Below are 17,500 nucleotides of genomic sequence, written 5' to 3' on the forward strand. Positions count from 1 at the left end.
TTCTTTCATGGCTTTCACAGGCCAGGACTTCCTTCAGATTTTAGAATTTCAGAGTATTCGAGTCCTGGCAGAGCAACCTTACAATCCCGCCTCCTGGTATGGCAAATTGCATGAAATGCAGGTTTGCAAGTCTCTGTGATGGCCAACGTTCATTCAAGTTTACCAATTTTTTTATGTGAGACAAAATACAAAAGGGGGTGGGATGGGGTGGTGGGGGGGGGGAGAAGAAGAAGAAGAAGAAAAAAAAGAACACTCCCTACCCAATTACACACAGGATGGCAGGTAACCCTGCTTATTATTATCAAATGACCTCCCCCTCCCCCCAAAGAAAAAAAAGTACCATGAGAAAGAGAATTTTTAAAAAATGAAAGGATTCAACTAGAATGTTACAGCTCAAACTGACCTAAATAATATGCTAAAGTGATACAGGTTGCTACTCTAATACTACATGGCAGTAGATGGCAGCAATGCATTGATACAAGGCATTAACTCGCTGTACAGTGTGACTGCGTATTAAAGCATTTCATCAGCAATACGTGCTAGAAAAACTACATCACAGAGAAAAAGGCTTCACGTTTTACATAAGACTGGCTCAGTGCTAAGTTAGCAACAATTTTGTTACTCGTATGGCATCAGTAGCATGTGCAAGGAATCTTCACAAGGTCAACTAAAAGCATGTCAAAAATACATTCATATAAATGATGTCCGTGCAAAGCAACAATCTGTTAGCAAAATAGATACAACCTCTGTATAAATGTTGAACAAACTAGGAAATAGTTACAAATATATTTGGTTGCTGTTATACATATGTTTGGCACAATTTTATCTTTTTGGCAGAAAACAAAAAAGATTAACAGCAGCATGCAAGAATATTTTGAAATTTCACTCCATTTTCCACAATATATGCTATAAAAGTTACGAATAAACAAAAGGCGACAACCGAAACATCACCAAAATGTACCGGCTTGTTCAAATCGGTGCAACGATTAAAAAAAAAAAGAAGATGATGATGACTATTTTCACCAGGGCCACAGTTTGCAGTTAGACATCAACTGGTGTGAAATATTTTGTTTCAAATCTAGTTTTTCATCAGTGGAGCAACATTGAAAGTACAACACGGTCGATAATCACAGCTTCCTTATAATGTACAAGGTCACTAAAGCCTTTTTCTGCATTTGTGTTATCTCAATACAACACCGATTTTACCTTGTTTATTAAACAGTTTGAGCTTACTTTGTGCGTGTCAATTGCTCCTGCTACAAGCTTTAAAGGAGAGGACCACAGTTTACCTTCAAAGGAAGTGCAACTCCACTCTGTGGTTATGTTTAAAAAGAAAAAGCCACCAAACCTCAGCATCTGTGGCAAATCCATAATAGCACTTGCTGACATTCAGAAAAAATATTGAGGTTATAGAGGCAGAGATCCAACAGGAGAAACCTGCTCAAGCTCTGAGAAAAGCACTCTGGTATTGACAGGATCTATAAACTAATGGAAACATTTCACTGAACACCCAAGCAGAATGTTATAAAATTGTCAGCACAACTTAAGGTGGCTACATTTAGCTAAAATCCATGCAAATGTACTATCCTGCAGCCAAATGCAATCTTACCAAATTAAGTCTTCACAAATTGGGTCAAAAGTGCAATCAACTATTCTTGGCTGGATGGGCTGTCAACATTGGGAAACTGTTTTTTTTTTCAATGAATGTGTATGTATGAACAAGCCCAACCACAAAAAGTGGGGAAATAATTGGCACTTAGTTGGTTCGCCTTGCCAAATTGGTGCCATCGAAATTTCATCATCATACACCCTCTTCCCCTTATAAAAATCGAAGGCTTGCAATCGAATGCATGGGGAAAGAGCTGATGTGTTCTGTTTGGGTTAGCGGTCAATTACTGCAGGATGTCACCAAGAACATATGCAATCAATTACTGCAAGCAACCATTGAAAAACACCACTTCATCCAATTATAAAAACACATGCCACCTTTTCTGCACAAATCTCTTTTTAAATGCAGAGTAAAAGTCAAAACATTTTTTTTCCATTTCTGGAACACGTTTTCATATAAAAGCAACCATAACAAAATACTTAGAAAACAAAAAGACAAATCATAAAGCATACAATTTCATTTAAAAGCAGAGCCAAACTTGATCATACAGCTCATGAAAGACAATACTTGATATGTTCAATTGACAAGACGAGCATTAAAAACACCAAGGAAAACAAAAAAAAAAGCTCTGTCCTTAAGTTCAGATAAATATCCACCAGAAATTTGGATCATTACAAAAAGACCAAGCGCACGAATTAAGCGTTGCAGATGAGATAGAAGGTTGGGGTTGGTGGGCAAGGGTTTGTTCTTTCGATACATACTGGCAGAAAGGCTGTCCATCACCACGTGATTAATGTACAAAGAATCACATTAAGAGGAGCTTTGCCATTGAGAAGGCATACATATTGGCGTTCGATTCAGAAAGTCCTCAATATCCTGCGGTTCAATATCCGCATCACTGTCAAGGTCACCGTCCTGCATTCCATCCGTGCTACGAAGAAAGAAATAAAAGAGGAAGAGATAAATAGTTTTACATTAAAGTTGCAGCAATAGACAGTGAGCATAAAGCAATGGAAGGAAGCATCACTGTTTTAAAAGTTAGTAACTCACTTCTGAGGGTAGAGAAGAACGCCAATGGGAGACATGCTTGAGTGATCAAAAATGAATGGTGGGCTGGAGGCTGCCTGGTCATTACGAGCTGTAAATCTGAATTCAAAATAAACACAGACAAATTATGAGTTCATAGAACACGATACACCACATGGTGTTCAAGCTTACACATCAATTTTAATAAAATGATCGTTAAAAAAATATTTCCGGAAGTTTATCGCTCCTGAAGCAGTCTGATACACCACCATATTTAACATGTCCAAGTACTGCAAAACTGGAGGTTCTTGGATGTGACAAGGTGATTTGCATTCTACAGTGTTCAAGCATATAATTCAATTTAAATAAAATAAAAATTGTAAAAGTCATATAAATAAATTAATTCTGGCATTTACCACCATTTTTGCAGTGTCTATTACACCACCCTATCGAACACATCACATTAGTTCTTTGTGCCTGTTGTTTGTGTCCTTTATAACATCCTTAAAAACAGTTAGTTTCCTGTTTGGAATGATTTTTAATTTTGTTTGACAGCTCAGCAGGCAGACAGAGTAAAACAATTAATCTCACTCCGTCCTGCCCATGTGCGATCGGGACTAATTCTGAGCCAAGGTGCGGTAAAATGGCAAACTTATCTTCCTATTCATGTTCTGATTCGTGTTCAAAATATAACATTCAATTCAAATAAGTCATTCCTCGATCATAAACTGATGTTTACAGACAGACATGAAATAATTACTGAACCCTGCTTTTCACTTCGCGTGCGCAGGGTAATAAAATAATAAACTAGGACACTCGGTAGAGCGTATACCTCCACCATGCAACACCTGATCCACGAGAACATATTGGGCCCAATACATTTTTGAAATATCATGCGATATATCGTTTTTGGCTCAATCTCTCAATGGTGAAGAATCACTTTAAAAATAAAAGAATTCTCATATCCACATCTGGATTCAGATCTTCACCAAAATCAAATCAATTCATCCTTGTCACCACCAACATGTCCACCAAATTTCATCCGAATCCATCTACAACTTTTTTAGATATCGTGCAAGATATTGGTTTAGCCCCATCTCTCAATGGTGAAGAATCCTTAAAAAAATTATCAGATCCGGATCTGGATCTTCACCAACATTGAACCAATTCGTTCTTGTCACACACGCAACTTCTCCACCAAATTTCATCCGAATCAGTCCACAACTTTTTGAGATATCCTGCACACAAAGACAGACAGACAAACAGACAAACAAACAGACAGACAGAAAGGGATAAAAACATAACCTCCTTCATCTTCGGTAGCAGAGGTAAAAAATTTTTTTTTTACAAAATAATACACCTCCAAGTTTTTCTCACAAATACTATGAAGCAATGTCCTTTTGTCTGAACGCTTCCACCTGGCCCTCCCCTTCTGTCTGAACACTGATGCATTTGACCACTTTGGAATGTCCAGCCCATTGAGTTGAGTTAAGAACTTACTCTGGCACTACTTGCTTGATTTCTGGCCTCACGTAACCATCCATTGATTTTGCTCCGTTGGCTGAAAAACACCACCAAAAGGAGCATTATATTGGTATACATCATTCTTCCAAACAATACTACTTGCCAAGAAATCATATAATTTCTTTCTCACCTTTACTCCCATATGGTTACCCATTTTTACCAATATTTCCACTCAATTAAGTACCTGGAGAAGCCACAGCTGCACCACCTGGACACATTTATGCTCGTTTTTTGCAACACTAATGATTTACTCCAATGTTACTTCCCTGGAATTGTGGTTCTCATGGCATGGTTTGCAAGAATTAGGAAGCCAAGCAGGGACCTACGTAGGAGGGGTGTGTAGTACTTGGAGAAAATGTCTGCTTTGGTTCGGTCTGGGTAAAGGTAAAGCAGGTGGTTAAGGTCGCTGATGCGGTCAGCAAGTGAGCGGATGCTGAAATCTCGAGCAGTGTAGGGTTTCAGGTTCCATACCAGACGTTCCCCTGCATCACACAACAAAAAATACCATCACCACTCTTGCCAGAAAACTGACCAAATTTACTACAACTATTAATACTACTTCTTTAACAGCCCCTAATTACTCCCACATTCTAGTGGGGTCGGATAAGAAACGTTTATGGCCCAGCTCTTTCATGAACTAGCTGGCCAACTTGATGTTTGACTGAAGGTGACATTATTATTATTATTATTCTTTAACGGCCACTATTATCCCACATTGTGAGGTCAGCCAGTGGAAGCTTGCCCGAGTCTTCATAAACTGGCTGGCCAGGCCAGACGTTCAACTAGTTTGGACAGGAATTTGGAATTTGGCCATGGTACCAGCTATGGCACACCTACTCTTTGCGAAAGACACCATGGGATCTTTAAAGCCCACCAACGAATGCTGGCAGATGGGACGCCTGTTTAACGTCCATCTGAGGTATGACACACACATTGATGAATCACCCTGCCTGTGAAACACCGGGATGGCAGTTTATAGCTGGGTTGGGAATCGAACCCAGGCTCGACAGCTTAGAGGCGGGTGTGCATACCTCGAGGCCATCCTGCCACCTCACTGAATGTGACTATAATTTTAAATTTGTTCAGGGTGCTCGTGATAACTCAGATCCCCTAGTTTGAAGGAAAAAGGGGCAGGGTGCTTGTGTGGTGAAAATCAGCACATTTTGCACAAAAGGGACACAAATTTGACAAACAACGAATGGCATTTTCATCTATTTGTTTTCACCAAGTGCATCAGCATGACCTTGAACCAGACATGTGCTGCAACTCATGGAGAAGTACGTTTCACCAAAAATCTTTTTCTTTTTACAGGACTGCAGGATGGGTGAGTGGTGATGCGAAACAGGAAGAAAACATAGGGGCAATACCCCTGGGTGCTCAACTGGTAGCGGCTGGAAAAGATAACCAGGGAACCACTGGTAGGCATGGATAACCCACAAAATATGTAACAGAGTAGAAAGTAAATAACTATGGAATTTTTTTTTTAATGCCATGAACAAACTTGAGTACATCACGGGTGATGAAGGTGGTGGTCGTTTCATCGGAATTGTGTGTGTAGTTTCTGAGACGAAAGAATATGCATATTTTGGGGTCAACCTCCCCCCAAACCCCCCACCAACCACCCGTAGATGCTTCTTGACCCTGATTTGTTTCTGAGAAGAAAGCAAATGTATATTTTGGGTGGCAACCCCCCTTAGACCCTGATTTGTCCAATGTCATGAATAAATTTGGTACATCACAGGTGACGAAAGTTGTGGTGAAGTTTCATCGGAATTGTGTGTGTAGTTTCTGAGAAGAAAGCAAATACATATTTTGGGGGGGGGCAATCCCCCCCTTACACCTCCTTCCAGCCAGATTTTTCCAATGACATGAGCAAACTTTGGTGCATCATAAGTGTTGAAGGTTGTGGTGAAGTTTCATCGGAATTGTGTGCGTACTTTCCAAGAAGAAAGCAAATACCTGTACCTCTTTGGGGGGCGTGGGGGGGGCAAATCCCCCATAAACTAACCTCAATATTTTAATGCCATGAACAAACTTTGGGACATACATGGAAATGAACATTGTGGTAAAGTTTCATCAAAACCGAATGTGTAGTTTCAGAGAAGTTGCAAGTATTGGTGGATGGGATGGACAACGTGCCATCTCTCCCATAAGCTCCCAGAACTACATTACAGGTGAGCTTCAAAAAAAAGAAAAAATTAAAATTACCAGCCGATGAAAATATTCAAAACGAACCACAGATATATCTTATCTATTTCTCATTTAGCCAATATATTGTCGCGGCCGTAGTGGTTAAGTTATTCCCCCCTGACCCAAGTTATTCAAGGTTAAGTTATTCCCCCCTGTGGTGGATGGGCGGGTTAACACCCACCAGGCCGGATCGCCAGGCAGTTTTCCTTCGAGGCGAACACATGATCATCAGAGATTATGGCGTGTGCGGGAAGGGAAGGGGCGGCATGGACAGAGCAGATGGAAGCACAAGGTGTATATACTCGAACCCACAACAGATAGACAGACATCAGCACCTAAAAATAAACACGGGGATTTGATGAAAATAGAAGAAACAAGTCTGAAGACGACGATGGTTCACGAGCGGTATTTGACGATGTAGATTGTTTCAGAAGTCAAGGATGAGACAATGTGATAATATTTGACCAAGTTATAAAAATGATCAACATGATGTGGTACGAGTGACAGGTTATTAGCTGCAAAATGTCAAAAACCCGGTTTCGTTCATCAACTTTCAAAATTTGACCTTTGCATAACCTTTAAAGGTCACAAAACAATGTTGTGGACATTAAAATAAGGAAACAGGATACGTACTACAGCTTATTGGAGTTTCGTCGAAGAAGATCGAAAACCCGGTTCAATTCCCACAACTTTGAAAATTTGACCTTTGTGAACTTTTGAGGTCAAAGGTCAAGGATTATAACCTTTGATGCAAAACTTCCTCTGGAACATTGCAGGAACAATATAACGTCATATAGGCTTTATGGCATTTCACACTCCTCAGATTATCCATACTTTGATGAAATCAGCGTAAAAGCAAATTTGAAGGGGGCGCCACAGGCAAGGTGTTCGAGATAGAGAAAAATGGTTTCAAGACTTTAGGTGGGGAATGACCTCAAGATTATGCATAAAAAATATTGTCATCCTAGCTCTCAAAGTTTGGGCGGTCGTATGATTTTTATGTCAAAATTCGAAATTTTCTAACTTCGTTACCTTGACACAAAAATGAAAAATCGAGCTCCATGGGGCTATGCAGGTGCCATTGGGCTCACCAAATCCCGAAACCCCTGCCAGATTCGATAAACCCCTCGGAGAAGATGGAGTTTATGTCAAAATTCGCAATTTTCTAAGTTTGTGACCTTGACCTTGGGATGAAAATGAAAAAATAAATAAATAAATAAATAAATAATCGAGCTCCGTGGGGCTTTGCAGGTGTCATTGGGCTAACCAAATACCGAAACCCCTGCCAGATTTTACAAACCCCCGAGGAGAAGATGCAAATTGTAATCGGATACCCCCTAAAAACACAATTCGCAATTTTCTAAGTTCGTGGCCTTGACCTTGGGACGAAAATGAAAAAAAAAAAAAAAAAAAAAAAATCGAGCTCCGTGGGGCTGTGCAGGTGCCATTGGGCTAACCAAATACCAAAACCCTTGTCAGATTCGACAAACCCCCTTGGAGAAGATGCAAATTGAAATCGGCTACCCCCTAAAAACACTTTTTGGGCGTGGCTCCGCCCATAATGGGCGCACCACGCCCATTTTCAGGAAAACACAATGAGATGATATAAACCTCCAACCAAAATTTTATCAGGATCGGATCAAAACCCACGGAGCTATGCTCGGGACAGACAGACAGACAGACAGACAGACAGACATAGACAGACAGACAGACAGACAGACAGACATACACAACAATAACAAATATAGTGGTCACTTATTTTTTTTGTGAAAATATTTTTTCACTTTTTTCGTAAACCAATATTTACAAGGGTAATAATTCAAAATGTAATAATAATATGTGAAGTAAATTAAGGTCTAAAGTCGAGGCGCCTCCACACATGGACTTTAATACAGAATTAATTAATTTTTTTGATCTGGGTTTTTTTTATGTTTTCTTTTGAATAAGGCTCACTTGGCTGTGCCAAGATGGGTTTTGAGCGTAGAGTTGCCACAGCTGAAATGTGAATCCTATCCAGGTTCCTCCTGATGACTTCATCTTTGATTTTTGCTTGTTCAGGTTCCTCCTGATTACTCCAATGCAGGAGTGTACCTATTTGGTCTTCCATTTAATTTGAATTGAATTTATTTTAATCCCATTCTGAATTCAATTGAATAATTAAAAAAACATCATGGGTCAGGGTCAGGTATTCAATCAAAGCAGGGTTGCATCAAAGCAGGACATCTTGGGACCTGGTCATCACTGCCAGCAGTTATAAAGTACACCACACAAATCTGCAGAAACGCACCACACAAAACAAGTCCTGGCGAGGGTCTGCAATCTCCGATTACTCTTTTTCTTGTTCGTATTTTGCTTTCCGCCCATTTTTGGCACACTATTTCTCAAGCAATTCTTCACAGATTCACTTCAAATTTTGCAGATATTCATGGACGCTTGGAGAAGTGTGCTATTACTTTTGGTGTTGGTCAGGATCCAAATCCTAAATGCCGAGAAATCATGGAATTTGTCGTAAAACAAGTTCACACGCTCCGGGGGAGAGGGGCGGATCCTGGATAATGCATTCCCAGTTCTGTGGATTAGCAGGGAAAGAAGGGCGGGAATGGCTTTGTGTTGAATGTTATATAATCACATTTGTCAGTTAAAGTTATGTTACATTTAAGCAAGCTGTATGGCCAGTATGCATGGGTTACTGTATTTCTGGATGGACATTGGGAAATGCATCGAAATGAATGATTAAAATCGATCGTTACATGAAATAAATTTGATGTTACACGAATGGGTTAAACTCCAGGAATGATGAAATTGATGTAACGAGCCGATTTTGACTGTGGAGGGCAGTATTGTATTGGAAACTGCTTGATGGAAAGTGCCGGATGATTTTCGCTGGGTCTGAGATGGAAGGTTCCCTTACCAACGAGAATCTCATTGATAAAATAACTCATTAAGGCTGTGTACCAGGAAGTACTTTGAGGTCGACAATCATCCTGAAAGGACCAGTGTTACAAGACATTTTTGATTTGGATAATTGAGTACGATGTGAACAGATCAACACGGCAACGACGTCGGGCGAGTAGGACACAATGTTGGACAGTACCTGGCGGGTGAGGTGATCACACAGGAGTTGGGCCAGCAGGACAACGACACCGTATGAAGACACCTCGACGTGGGAATCAGAGTTGTACATTGTATGCAAGGGTGAACTTCTTCATTTGACTGTATCTGTTTATTCGAAATGCACGTTTCTTTTCAACCATTACATTGTTTTCTGTGTTCCTTGTACAGTCACCCAGAAGTCAGACACCATATCTGACTAAGACCCATTCTATTGATACTCTCAAGTCCATACCTTGGGCTTCCATTCATAAGAGAACGAGCTGGATTCAGCCTTCCCACCATTTAAACCCCAACAGCATGAAAGATGCTTTCCAAAGAGAATGGTGAATAATTTTACAACAAAATCACCTTGAATCCAGTGGTGACTTCAACACCCAAGACAGAAGTGATCGTTATGCTTTGCATCAAGAGGCAATTTAAAAGGGGCAGGGTGGACTCTGAGGGGTGGGGTGCTCCGCAAAGGGGTGCTCCATCCCTTTGATTTATTCAATCAAGCTGGGGGTCTGCAACTCGCCGACTCTTTGCGAACAGCACTGTGGGATCATTAACGTCAACACGTTCTAGCAGAGGGGCCACCCAGTTTAATGTCCATCAAGTAACGGTGAGAACACGTTGATCCATCGCCCTGCCTGTGAACCATCCAGGACAACAGTTTATAGCCGGATCGAGATTCAAACCCAGGATAGATGGCTCAGAAGCGAATGGGTAAACATCTAAACTATCCTGCGAGCCCAATAAAAAAAAAGTACCACTGGACCTGTATCTTATATGAGCCCTGTCCTAATGCTGCAACCCAAACTTGGTAGCATTCTGACTGGTGGGTCTGGAGAAGAAGACTGTTCAAGTAATTCATGCGATTTTTCCAAAAGTTGACGAAGTTGGCCATTTTGACACTTCCGGTCACATGATTGGCATGGCTTCCGCAATTTAATTAAGAACTCTACCCTGGCCCAATGTTTTAACCCAAATTTGGTTGCATTCTGATTGGTGGGTCTGGAGAAGAAGATTTTTGAAGGAATTTACTAAGTTGGCCATTTTGACCTACTTAAAGTCATGTGACGAGAATGAGCTTTGCAATTCCCATTAACAGTCAGAAATGGAATGTTGCTGCCAAATTTCAGCTGGATCGGCCCAGCGGATTGGCCAGTAATGTCAAAAGGGGGCAGATGGATGGACGGTGCACGATGACAATACCTTATTTGGAATTTAAATTCCAGAAAAGCTAAAAAGTTCACAAACCTAAGTCAAGCTCATTACAGCACTGCTGCGAGCTGATTACCTGGTGTTCCCAACTGATGGTTGCTGATTCAGCAATTTAGAAGAAAAGAAAAAAAATTCACCCCCACCTCCCCAAATCAGGGAAACTGAAGTGAAAGCCATGGGTGAGACAGGTAATGCATAGTCTCAAAATAACCACAAAAGGAAAGGAGTTAAGAATACCAATTTTGCTTGGGTTGTCAGCAACCCAAGCGATGGTGATGCCTCCAATCTCAGAGTCACTGTATCGAAGTAAGAATGTTCCATTTGGCTTCGAAAGGAGCATGTCTTGTGCTTGCTGCTTATTCACAAACCCAAGGATGGCACTGCAAACAAGATAAATAAGGAATCAAAAAACACAACTCGACTCGACTGGAATAAACAATGCAATTCATTTTTTTCAGTTAAAACTTGATTGCAACCATTGTTTATACGGTGATCCCTTTACGTTATCAGCAGCCACCATTACTCCAAGGGATGTGGTGACAGCAACGCCGTTGACGAAAGGTTGTCCGATTGGGCTTTGGCTAGCAACCATTTCATCCTGTATGATTTTTAAAATTTTATTCAAGCACTGAAAAAAAACAGAAATCATTGCCCATTATAATCAGTACAAAAGTGGTTGGGGCAGAATCGGACTGCAGTGTCATCCACCGGATGAGGAACATGCCTTCCACAGCTTCAGCGACGCAGCGTACATGCTCTCTTCCCCGTGGGTGTCGTTTTGTGGTTGTTGTTGGTTAATACGAGCTCATCTGCCTTTTGCTGGCACTTGCTCCATCAAGGGTTTCACTACCCCGATCAGTCTACTTGAGTTACCACGAACTGGTCCAACCAGATTGGTAATTTTTAGGAGACACCATCTCTTTCTTGGATGTCCATTGGCTCCCACAGGGAGCTCATCCACTCTTTGGTCATATGTTGTTTTAGTTCTGTGGGGGGGGGGGGGTCGGTTTAGATGCCGACAACCCGACCATGCGGCAGGTAGCACTGGGTTACATGTTACTAGTGGCAGTCCAACGACTGACCTGATTGAGTAAAAATGGAAATTTCCTCACCTTACCCCCTTACTTTGGATCCTTACTCATCCAGATGGAATAAGGATTACAACCTTGATCTCTGTTTTGTATCAGTTGATGAGTCAGCACAGCCTCAACGACATCATGTGAGATACTCCCCCACTTCCCCTCATATTCAACATCACCCTGCCATCATCCATATCAGAAATGAAGTGCCACTCATCACATCGAAGCCTGTACCTCAATGCCATTTCCGTAAAGCCAATTGGCCAGGTTTTGCCAGAGAAGTAGATGAGAAGATCACCTCTTGATTGGAGACCAGAGAACTACAAAGCTTTTTGTCAACTCTTCAAGCTAGCTGCCTCAAACAATATCCATAGAGACTGCAGGAAAACTTTCACCCCTTGCTTGCAACCAGAAACCGAAGCCTTTTGCAGATGAGGAAATTAGCAATCCTGACACAGCCACTCAACTTCTTCACTTGACCTTCAGTTTAAATTGTCATCATCAAATGTGGTTCATGGGAAAAGAAAGAAAGAAAAAAAGGAAGTCAAATGGAAGGAAAAAAGGAATGGCATGTACAGATCCTGGGAGAATTTCTGCATTGATCACACCATAGTAATCCAAATACAAGGTATATAAATACTGTGTTAATTGGATGGTGAGACAAAAAGGAAGAGATTCAGGAAATGATACAGCAGGCAACTATAGAAGGAAAGGTTAGTGTAAAGAGGCAGATGGCAAACCTTGTTGAAAGGATCATAAATCAGATGTACAACAAAACATGATATATTAAATTGACCAGGTGTAGAAACACTCTTTGCTATCAGACTTCACAAAAACACCAAAGAAACAATAAACAGATAATCTATACCAGTGCTGGATGAACCATTAGGCAGACAAGGCATGTGCCTTAGGGCCAGCCAAAAATTCTGGCCAAAAATTATTTTCACATTAAATATTTGTCTTTTTTTGTATTAAATATTTTGTTCTTGAATCAGTTCATCTTTTGTCTGGGGTCCATTTCAATGAGCCCGAGATCCAATTTAAATTTCTCAGGCCATTCTCTAAAATTTCAAAATGTGCATTAGGGCCAGCCGAGGCGTAATCCGGCACTGATCTATACAAGAAGAGAGATGTCTGTCCATGTGTGTCGCCATTCTTCTCAGAAATAGCCGATCAGATGGTCGTCAAACTTTCAGTACCCACACAAATGCAAAAAACATCGACATGCACATTTTGAGGAAAGATGAGACAAAGGTAATGGGATGAATGAACAGGTTAAACCTAGGGGCAGTTGGAAAGTCTGTCAATGAGGCATGCCATCAGTGTGAAGACCTCTGAATGTAGATTTCTCTATGTCCTCAAGGTAGAAGAGACAATTCTAAGGCAAGCAAAGCCAAGCTTTCCACACTGCATCATATCCAAAGGGAATTTGAATTGACTGGTTGCAAAGATTATCGTTAAAAAAACAAAAAAAAAAAATCTCTATCTTGAGGTGGATTTTTTTTTCTTCCACAAACTTCACGTCACTTGGCACCAAGAACATGTGTTGTGCCTCCTGCAAGTGCAAATTGACATAGCACATATCATCCTCAACGTCCTCAGGGGCAGAGTGTTGGACGTTTCGCTAAATTTGGATAATAATTAAGAGTATGAAAGGGCATTAAGTGCCAGTGTAGTTCCTTTCAGGTAAACTCCACAAGCTTGACTATAATGACACAAAGGTTGATAAGTAATTGGGAAAGTTTCCTTTGTTGAAAATGGGTTGAACAAGGAAAAAAGAAAGACATAAAATATCATAGCACCGATTGTTTTAGTATTTTTGCTGTTCAGAGTTAAAGGGATATATCTATATATATATCTATATATCTATATATCTATCTGTCTATCTATCTATCTATCTATCTATCTATCTATCTATCTATCTATCTATCTATCTATATATATATATATATATATATATATACATATATATATATATATATATATATATACATATATATATATATACATATACATATATATATATATATATATATATATATATATATATATATCTTGGTGTTGGTGCAGTGGTTAGGGCAGCGGATTGGGATCCAAAAGGTCCTGAGTTCAAGCCCCGTTGGGCCACTGAATTAATACACCAGGGGGTTGACTCAACCTGTCATCCTTCCGAGGTCGGCGAAGTGAGTACCAGTTTACTGGGCTGGTGTATACCCTGGTTAAAATAGGTGTACCATATCCCTGTGTCGTAAGAGGCGACCAGGGTTGTGTCAGGAAGGGCATCCGGCGTAAAACATGTGCCAAATCACCATGCGGATCATACGGATGATCCGCTGTGGCGACCCTGAATGGGAGCAGCCGAAAGAAGAAGAATATATATATATATATATATATATATATATATATATATATATATATATATATATATATATATATATATATATGGTGTCCCCAAAAAAATACAACTTTTAAAATGTTTCGTTTGATTCTAAGAAAGCAGTCATTTTGTCACTAATGCTTCATTTCTTGTTGCAGAGACCCTGAAGTTTATTTTGATACCACGCAAGCGCCAGAAAAATGCCAAGACTGACCGTACAACAACGGACAAAAATAGTTGAGCTTTGGCACCAGACGAAAAGTGTCATACAGGTGCAACGTCTTTACTCGAGACATTTCGGTATCCACTTGCTCCATGCACCAAACTTTCGGACAATAAAGTGCACCATCGCAAAGTTTACCAATGTGGGAACCATTTGTAACCTTCACAAGGGTCACAGTGATCGGAAGAGGACAGGTCGTAGTGAAGAAAATGTGGAATTGGTGAGACAGGCGGTCGTTCAGAGTCCAAAAAAAAGATTCGACGACTTTCTGCCGAGACAAACATCCATAAGAGCACCGTTCAGTGGATTCTTCGCCAAAACATTCATGCCTTTCCATACAAAATTCAAACGGAAACGGTGCTTACTGATCAACAGAAACGCAAACGACTCGATTTTGCAAATTGGTTCTCAGGAAAGTTGGAGGAAGATGCAGACTTCCTCAAAAAACTTCACATGACGGACGAATGCCATGCTCACTTGTCCGGGGAGGTAAACAAGCAAAACTTTCGGTACTGGGGAACTGAAAATCCTGGTAATGAATCAACTGAACTGGTGCCTCGATCTGTTCTCAAAGTCACCATGTGGGTGGTGGTTGGTTGATATGGGATAATTGGTCCAGACTTCTTTGAAGATGACCAGGGACGCACTTGCACGGTAAACCAGAGGAACTATCGCGAAATGATTCAGGAATTCTATCTGCCAGAGCTACGTACTCAGACCCGTAGGAGAAACAACCTGATCCAGATGAGAACCCAGTGATTCCAGCAGGATGGGGCACCACCCCATACAGCCAGAGAAACAAGGCGTTTTCTCAACCAACATTTTGAGGGCCACTTTATCTCCCTCTACGAAGATGTTGAGTGGCCACCGTATTCCCCTGACCTTACTCCTCCAGACTTCTTCTTGTCGGGGTATCTCAAGGACAGGATCTATGGAAACCCTAGGCCTCAGACTCTTGATCAGCTGAAGGAAAACATCCACCGAGAAATCCAGAACATTCCTCAGGAAACGTTTCCCAAAGTGATGGAGAACATGACAACACGTTTGCAGGCAGTGATCGGACAACGTGGAGCCTACGTCGAACATGTGGTCGAAAAGAAAACGACGATTCTATACCAAAATTTAAATTTTGGTGGCAATTTTGACATTGGTACAATAAACTTCAACCTTTCAGCTTTCTCTCCAGCCATATATCTTTTTAAAAAAAATATAAGTTATGACCATCCTCTTTGCAGATGAAAAGTTGTATTTTTTTTGGGATACCCTGTAAATATATGTATATGTATATATGTACACTACTAAAATGGCAACCAGTCTACCAATCGGCCATCTTTGATCAGATCACAAAATAAAGTGAGGTGCACATGTATGCAATGATGTACTGTGCTTGTGCCAAGGTTGAACAAAATGGTCACCAGTTGGGCATCTTGGATCTAATCTCAGGGGAGGGGGGCGGGATGACTTGCATATGTAAGCTATCATTCCTTATCTGTGTGCTAAGTTTGATCAACATTGGTAAATGCATGTCCAAGAAATGGTTGAGAACATGTTTGATAAGTTTTGTTTTTTTACAACTTCAATGCCCGCCAGTCAGCCATCTTTGATCGCATTGGGAAACAAAATGATGTGCATATGAATACCATCACGTGTTGTCTTTGTGCCAAATACGAATAAAATTGGCCCATGCATGTCCAAGATATGGTTGCGGACACATGCACACATGCACGGGCACGAAAATCGAGACCAAATCCATAAGCCCCCATTTCGGATTATGTCCAACGGGGGCTAATAATGCCTGGTTTTCAAGAGGTGGCAAAAGCACTGGTTTAAAGGGGTAAAATCGAACAAACAATCGACAAACAATGTGCCAAAACCAAATTGGACTTTTTTCTTTTAACAAAAATGACAAAATCAAATGAGAGTACAAAACCAAATTTTAAATAAGAGTAAAAATAAACAGTCGAATGCCAGCAGGAACAGATTCCTCGTACCGTCTGGCTGATGGAACTGAAAGAACCTGATGGCTGTGATACGTGGCAGTACACGTAAATATGAGATGAATGTTGAAGAGGTCAAATGAGAAGGATAACCGTTACCAGAGACAAGAGTTGAGTTGAGTTGAGTTAGAGTTAGAGTTGAGTTAGAGTTGAGTTAGAGTTGAGTTAGAGTTGAGTTAGAGTTGAGTTAGAGTTGAGAGAGAGTTGAGAGAGAGAGAGAGAGTTGAGAGAGAGAGAGAGAGAGAGTTGAGAGAGAGAGAGAGAGAGTTGAGAGAGAGAGAGGGTTGAGAGAGTTGAGAGAGTTGAGAGAGAGTAGAGAGAGTAGAGAGAGTAGAGAGAGTAGAGAGAGTAGAGAGAGTAGAGAGAGTAGAGAGAGTAGAGAGAGTAGAGAGAGTAGAGAGAGTAGAGAGAGTAGAGAGAGTAGAGAGAGTAGAGAGAATAGAGAGAGTAGAGAGAGTAGAGAGAGTAGAGAGAGTAGAGAGAGTAGAGAGAGTAGAGAGAGTAGAGAGAGTAGAGAGAGTAGAGAGAGTAGAGAGAGTAGAGAGAGTAGAGAGAGTAGAGAGAGTAGAGAGAGTAGAGAGAGTAGAGAGAGTAGAGAGAGAGAGAGAGAGAGAGAGAGAGAGAGAGAGATAGAGAGAGAGAGAGAGAGAGAGAGAGAGAGAGAGAGAGAGAGAGAGAGAGAGAGAGAGAGAGAAAGAAAATTGAAACGAAGATCATCTTCATCCCAGGAAGGAGTTGCAATAGTATATAATCAGGCCTGCTAAAATATTTGGTGAAAACCCCAAAAACTTCACCAAGACTTGTTTTAAATGCAACGTGGTCGGTCTATGGATTGCAGGAATTATTTTATATTTTTCCCATTTTAATGAGACGTTTTGAATGGTTCCAAAAACACCTGGTGTTGGCTTAGCAGCTTGGGTGGCAGGCTTGGGATCTTAGGGTCTTGACTTTGAGCTGCGTTGGCATCCAGCAGCCAAGCTGCCATACGCAAGAAGAATGGTTCCAAAATTCAATATAAATTTGGATGACATTTCTAGTTTATTATGGTGTGTTTGTGCTCTGTCGCTCACCAACAAATGTTGAACCAGAGAGATCTCAGTTTGTTTATATTTCTGTGGTGAGTGTGAAATATGGAAGGAATACTTTTACTCCACAAAC

General features: G+C 40.8%; 1 protein-coding gene across 3 annotated transcripts in view; it reads right to left on the minus strand.

Moving 5' to 3' along the window:
- Nucleotides 1–182: 182 nt before the first annotated feature.
- LOC147032025 (signal transducer and activator of transcription 5B-like) overlaps nucleotides 183–17,500 on the minus strand; it is a 109,306-nt gene continuing 91,988 nt past the window's right edge. For all 3 annotated transcript variants that reach the window (XM_085869297.1, XM_085869298.1, XM_085869299.1), the window contains 5 exons: nucleotides 10,904–11,046; nucleotides 4,486–4,641; nucleotides 4,136–4,196; nucleotides 2,660–2,755; nucleotides 183–2,540 (listed from right to left, as the gene is read on the minus strand). In XM_085869297.1, the coding sequence (XP_085725423.1) occupies nucleotides 2,420–2,540; nucleotides 2,660–2,755; nucleotides 4,136–4,196; nucleotides 4,486–4,641; nucleotides 10,904–11,046 (577 nt within the window). In that variant the 3' untranslated portion in view covers nucleotides 183–2,419. The remainder of the gene's footprint in view (nucleotides 2,541–2,659; nucleotides 2,756–4,135; nucleotides 4,197–4,485; nucleotides 4,642–10,903; nucleotides 11,047–17,500) is intronic.

The sequence above is a fragment of the Eptatretus burgeri genome, chromosome 2 (genome assembly GCF_056783735.1).
Source record: "Eptatretus burgeri isolate ZD-2024b chromosome 2, Ebu_testis_v1, whole genome shotgun sequence".
NCBI classification, from domain to species: Eukaryota; Metazoa; Chordata; class Myxini; order Myxiniformes; family Myxinidae; genus Eptatretus; species Eptatretus burgeri.